The sequence below is a fragment of the Thermothelomyces heterothallicus genome (genome assembly GCF_042370625.1).
Source record: "Thermothelomyces heterothallicus CBS 202.75 unplaced genomic scaffold P884_scaffold_25, whole genome shotgun sequence".
Taxonomy (NCBI): Eukaryota; Fungi; Ascomycota; class Sordariomycetes; order Sordariales; family Chaetomiaceae; genus Thermothelomyces; species Thermothelomyces heterothallicus.
In genome coordinates this window covers 485411-492024 of record NW_027192586.1, presented here as the reverse complement: position 1 = coordinate 492024, position 6614 = coordinate 485411, and the positions used below count along the sequence as shown (strand labels likewise).

General features: G+C 55.0%; 1 protein-coding gene across 1 annotated transcript; it reads left to right on the top strand.

Moving 5' to 3' along the window:
- Positions 1 to 1683: 1683 nt before the first annotated feature.
- On the top strand, positions 1684 to 4364 carry P884DRAFT_272176 (uncharacterized protein; the record flags this gene model as incomplete). The annotated part of the gene is made up of 3 exons (XM_069442499.1): positions 1684 to 1920; positions 2104 to 3808; positions 4066 to 4364. The coding sequence occupies 3 exons, from the start codon at positions 1684 to 1686 to the stop codon at positions 4362 to 4364; spliced, it is 2241 nt and encodes a 746-aa protein (XP_069294952.1).
- Between the last annotated feature and the right edge of the window lie 2250 nt (positions 4365 to 6614).

The following is a 6614-nucleotide window of genomic DNA, read 5'->3' as shown; positions in this document are numbered from 1 at the left end:
ATTAAACTGGCTGTATTGTATAGAAACGTGTCTTTATGGGTGGAGGGCATATGCGCAAAGTCTCTACTATTTTGGCTACTGGGGTGGGAATTCTGCTCAGAAGTACTTTCCATATAAAAATACTAGTAGAGTTACCTAGTGTGACAATTATGTAAGTGGCTTGCAAAAAGGTTGCAGAAAAGCGGGGCGTGTACCGCGCTAGGATTTGTTATCCTGGAGGAGGTGTACGGTACCTGCAGACCGGTGAGCGGGTCTCTTCTGACATCGAATAGGAGATATCTCGAGGGATTTACGTAGCCTCGTGACGACAGCGATATGGTCACACGCTCTAGCCAATTGCCCAATTGAATTGCGATGTTTCCCCAAGGAAGCTTAAGGTATATGTACGGACGGACATACGTACAACTACCTTTCTATCACCGTAAAAGCGTCCTCGGGGGGGCTTTGTGCTTCGCTTAATGTCTCAGCCGGCCCGAGATTTCTTGTCTAAGACCTGCGGTGTGCATCACCCAATATTCTTCGTCGCATTGGCTTACTGGAGTAGGCTCCCGCCCGACCTCACCGCGGCTAGTGCGGGTGTTCAGGACAGGAGGATCGTTGCACTACATTGGCAGCTGGGATTAGCCATAGAAGGCCATGAGGAGCATCGTCGCCCAATGGCCGGCGAACTAGGGAAAAAAAAAAACCAGCCGCATCAATTGTTGTTGTGGGCACCGTTGTTGTCCTCCAACCCGAACAGGTGCATGATGCCTCTTTACCTCATCGGGTTAGCACAGGAATTAAAGAGTTCCCCAGAAGCCAACTCCTGGAGATAAGGTCACCGAGGTGACAAGAACGGCATCGTACACTGCACTACGGAGTACAACCGGGCGTTGCTGAGAGTGGGGAAACCGTTGTTCTCGACTACCAAGTGTAAAAGGTTCCTCAAGAATCAACGAATCAGAGGATGCACCAGAAGTTTGTCCTTCACCGTCATCAACGGCTCCACAGCTCAACATATCTTGTCAAGTCTGGGATTCCTACGTTGGCCACTCCATGATGAACAAAGGGTATTTCAAAGCACTTTCGTGACCACTACGCATCTAGTGTGCATGTACACTGGCGAACCAGAGAATGATGGACTGTATTGTTGAGTATATTTCCGAACCTCCATCTCTACTGATATCAACCCCAACTCAAGTTTCGCCAGAGGTGGAGGGATCGAAGCACAGGATACACCAAATAGGGCGGAAGCCAAAGGGAAAGAGGAAAGCCGAGTGCTCGACGTAGCCTGTTGCAACACGTGTTGAGGTGGTTCTCGCAATCCACAAGTGGATTTTACACAACATCCTCAACCAATGAGAATACAAGCCCTATTCCCCGCGCGCCCCCGCAGTCAAAATCTGTTCTGCGCAAGGGTGGGAGGGCCCCCGCTTGACTCACCCAGCCCCGCTCTGGGCGGAAGAACAAGAGTTGGACTTGCACGACAGAGCGCCCTTCCGGAAATCGGCTTTTCTCACCTTCAAATCTCTTGTTCTCTCACATCGCAACCGCGAGACCGGACCTTTCCACCGAGCGAACTGCTTCGGCCAACAGCCTATCTGATACCGTCCCGTGCCGTCTCGGGAACCGGGAACCCACTCGGGCCTGCCCCCTCACACCGATTGCCTCCTCTCCCCACCCACCGGGGGTGCCGGTTTGGCCATGGAGAGCCCCGAGTTTGCTGCTGGCATGCGGGGACAGGGTTCTAACGGCACCGCTTCGTCCACTTCGAAGCGCAAACGGAGCACCGTCGATAGCAGTCCTGCCAGCCTTGGCGACCACGACCATGACCAAGAACAAGAGCAAGACCACGACGAGAGGGCAGATGCCTCGCCAGAGACCAAGAGCCGTCGCCTACCCGGCGTGAAGCGTGCATGCAACGAGTGCCGCCAGCAAAAGGTACCGAGTCACATGTTGAGTCACCGGCCATTGCCCCCGTTTCCTCCCCTCCGCTTCCACCTCCCCGTGTCGCACCTGTGCGGGCCCGCTCTATCTCTCTCTCTCACCGATTGTCGCTGTTTATTGTTTGGCCGTAGCGTTTTATGTCTCACTGGAGGCGGCTAACATCTCGTCCCCCCGAAGCTGCGCTGCGATGTCGTCCAAGAGCCCTTCCAGAGTTGCTCGCGCTGCAACCGGCTTAAACTCGAGTGCAAGATCGAGTCCAACTTCAAGCGCATCGGCAAGCGTTCCAAGCATGCCGAGATGGAGAAGGAGATCGAGAGGCTGCGCCGCGCAGTCGAGCTCGCCAAGAGCCGAGGCTTTGTTCTGGATGAGGACGACGAGACCCTCCACTCGACAGTTCATTCCGCCATGCAGTCGCAACTCCACTCGCCCGTCGTCACGAGCCAGTACTCACATACGCGAAACCCCTCCTTGATGGGATCCGACGAAGCCGTCTCATCGCTGCTGCACCTCAAGCGGGGTGGCTCATATGCCCTCCCTCGCATTGCCCGAGAACTCGACACTTTTCAGATCACCGAGGAAGAGGAGAGCCAGCTGTTCAGCCAATTCTTCAACTACTATCACCCCTTCCTCCCGTTCCTTAACCCGGCCCAGACGCCAGACCAGTATTACCAGCAGCATCCCCTGCTCTACTGGTCCATCATCGCGGTCGCCAGCAGGCGCTACGGGTCCGACCACAACATCCTCACCAAGCTCTCGGGGCCCCTGACGAGACTGCTCTGGAACACCGTGGGGGACGTGCCTCAGAGCTATTTCGTTGTCAAGGCGCTCTGTTTGCTCTGCACCTGGCCCCTTCCGACGAGCACGACGTCGTCCGACCCCACTCATATTCTCTGCGGAGTCCTGATGAAGACAGCGACCGGCATCGGCTTGCACCGGCCGAATCACATCAACGACTTCTCCCGAGTTGCAGTGGAACTGAACAAGGAAGGGCTGCACGACCGCATCAAGACTTGGGCCGTGTGCAATATCGTCGCGCAAACGATAGGCACGGGCTATGGCCAGCCGGCCTCAACCCTATACGACTGGACGCTGGCCGTTCGTCCCGGAGTCGATGGGCCGTTCTCTCTCGGGCCGGAACTCGAGGCCAGGTTACAGATCGAGCGCTTCTGCGACAAGGTGTCTAAAGAAATGTACAGCAACGCCAGCGACCCCCGTGGCGTTGCCGGCGACGAGCACCGGGCCATGTTGATGCGCGTGTACCGGCGCGAGTTCAACGAGCTCCAAGCTTCGATCCTGGCACAGAACTTATCACCAATTGTCTACCTCCACCTCAAAGCAGCCTGTCTCCATCTCCGCCTCGCCGGCTTCTTCGACTCGAGCCGCACGCCAGGATACCTCGACGATTTGATGGCGTTGTGGCGTGCCACCACCGGCTACCTTGACTTCATCCTCGACGGCCCGGAGACCTGCGACGAGGCGTATCGGTACCAATTGCAAGACCAGTTCCTTCTAAAATACGCCACCAACTATATACAGCAGATGCTCGTTGCCGCCGGGTTTGCCTTGCTCAAGCTCATGCGGTCATTTTTTGTGAAACAGATCGAACCCGAGCGTGGCCGGACTCTCTTCCACAGGACGATCCAAGCCATTCGGACTACCAGCGTGGTGCAGAACGACTTGAACTGGAGGCTTGCCGAATTGATGGTTCAGATCTGGAACGGCGCTCGGAACAAGGACGCGTCGTCTTTTCAAGGTGACGACCCAGAGATTGACGACAGTTTGCAGCTCAAGGTGCGGTGCAGACACAGCATGAGTCTCGTGTTCGACTCGATCTGGCACTGGAGGGAGGAATACCAAGCCCGAGGTCGGGGCACGCTTGATGGTAAGCCCGTTACTCCTCCCCTCTGCTCCCTGCACCAGGCCGGCCCCTTTCTCGCCGGCAACCTCTCCCCCCCCCCCCCCCCCCCCCCCCCCCCCCGCCCCCCCCCCCCCCCCCCCCCCCCCCCCCCCCCCCCCCCCCCCCCCCCCCCCCCCCCCCGGCCGGGGCCCCCAAACCAACAGTTCCCAGCACGCCTTTTTAGACCTCTCGTCTTTACCATTCATTTGAGGTGAACTCGTGCGGGCTAAAAAACTTGCTAGCTCTGAAGCAACCCACGAATCCCGATTCGGCTAATGAGTCTTCAGCCTCCTCCACTCATTTAGATAGCACCCTGGCCCCGCCATCCCAGAGTCTCCCTGCCAATCTCGGCCTGGCAGCGTCCAACGGTCCCATGACGCCCAGTGGAAGCTCGGCCATGGGAGGAGGCACGCAAGGCGGCTCGCTCATGGGCTTGAACAACTACGAGAGCAACTACGATTTCTGGGACCCCCAGCACTGGATGCTGGATGGACTGATCGACTTTAACTACAACACATTTGTCCCCATCGAGAGTACTTAGGACACGCGCTCGATGCTAACCGGGGCTAGAAACCAACGAGAACAGGAAGAGCTCGTTCCAGGACCGCGCCTCCCCACGGAACTCGAAGCGGCAGCATGAAGTCTTGAGTAGTTTTGTTTCCTCTATCTTCTGGTCAAATACCCATATTTTTTTGGTTTCTAGCGCATCTTGTCACGGGTTTCATGGGGATCCGGTTCTGGGCACTTGGTAATCGGTACGGGTCGGACATGGAAGGCACAAAAAACGGACTGAGGTTGGTATCTACTAGGACGCGGAATGTTGCAATGTTTCCTATCTCATCATAGGGTAGTTTTAGATAGCGGCGACCCAAATATATTCTCCGTAGCTATCGTTTCTATGGCCCAGCTCTCCACCACGGGGGAGATAGGTATGTCTAGACAAATGTATTCCGTGTTATGTCTTTGGGAGCTGAACGTGCAATTTCCCAGCGGTACCTCTCTAACAAGTCTCGAACAGATAACCACGGGCTCGCTTTTTGCTCCGGCTGTTGCGCCTTGCGGTCGGTTATTTCCATGGCGTCTACTCCAACTGGCTTGACGTTCGGCCACCATTCGGACCACCTACGAGGAAGGGGTGAGAGGGGAGGAGGGGAGGAGGGGGAGGAGAGCATGAGGAAGAAGAAGAAGAGAGGAAGATGAGTTGGAGGAGGAGGCTGAAAAGTCTGTGATTACGTCGTACGTCATCAGCGCCGTCATTACCTCCCTTCCCAATCCCTTCCCCAAGGAACCTTTCGATAGGGTGTTGGTGAACGGACAGGTGAACGGACAGATGGACGGACAGATGGAGTGCTGCTATTCTTGTCGTGCAAGAGAGAGAGAGAGAGAGAGAGAGAGAGAGTGTGTGTGTGTGTGTGTGTGTGTGTGTATGTCTTGAAACGGGAAAGGGGGAGGGATAGAGGCGGGGTGTATACTTTGCCAGTGGCTTTTCCATCTCCTCCTCGGCGTTTCCCTCACCGTCTTTTTTTTTTTTTTTTTTTCCTCGTGGACAGGGGAGGGGCGTTGGGGGAGGGAAAGGATTGAGTGAGAGAGTGGGAGCGGATGGATGGGTTGTTTCGTTTTCATCCCCCCCCCTCCCTTCCCAAAGCTGTTGGTCCCAGGTTTTGAGGTTCTTGAATTCTGGAGCGTTCTCGGGAAGAGAAGAAAGAGTCGACTGCGGCACGAAGCTTCAGCCCTGCGGCATGCGACGACGGGATGCACAAGTAAGAGCTACTCATGGGTTGATTGTACAGAACACGCATACATACCTTACCTATCCAGATAGCTCCCGTCTACGTAGTTTTCTGGATAGATCAGGTACCTACCTAGATTGATCAGATATAATGAAGTTTGGTACGTATGCTAAGTTCACTCGGCATAGCGTCGGTCAAGCATTGTCTTGGAATGTGGAACGTTGGATGAAAGGTGGCAGTCGCGGAACAGCCTCGAGTAGTTGCTCTAGTAAAGAAGGTATGTTGGGAAGGTGCCATAGGCGAGCTATGGAAGGTACGACTACAGAATTGCAAAGGGAAAGCACTGGCAGTTTGCGTTCGTGTGTTCCGTTGTACCTGACCTCCCCGGTTGGTGAACTGAAACAAGAGCTGGGCTTGTTAGCTTCTTCGGATGGACAATTTGGTTAAGGCCTTTGCGGCACGGCAACATCTTCGGTGGGAGGCGTCTTTGCTTGGCCGATCGACTGCCCCGCGTTCGGCACGGCGACGGTGCCTGCGCGCCCGAGATACGGGTTACACGCCGTCGTCACCTTTCCCCTGTGCCTAATTCAGTTGTTTAGTCTTTCTATATTTGATCATGTCTAGACGTTTCGTTTCACGTCGGGTCTCGTCACACTCGGCCCGGGCGTGCTCCTGCCGCGCCGCAAAACTGGATGCAGATGTAAGTAGTACCCTTAGGTTCTGTATTGAGTAGGGTGAATCTACTAAACTCTACCTCATCAAGACGGCATTATGTTGGGGAATCGCTGTAGAGCCGAAAGTTTGCCCGGTGACTCGCCCGGACTTCTCTCGTCTCGTCACCATTGTGACCCAAGCCATCTTCCGCTTCGAGTTTCTTCTCATTACTCAGCATTGAACGATTGACCGCTTCTCATCATGCTCATCCTCTTCATACTCCGCCTCTCTTTTTCATGCAAGACAAGAAGTGCAGCTTCCACGTCACCGTGCATTTCCTTTTGGAACTTCTTTGATGAACATCCGGCTCTTTCTGCAACCCCGAATCCCGTTTTTTTTTTTTTTTT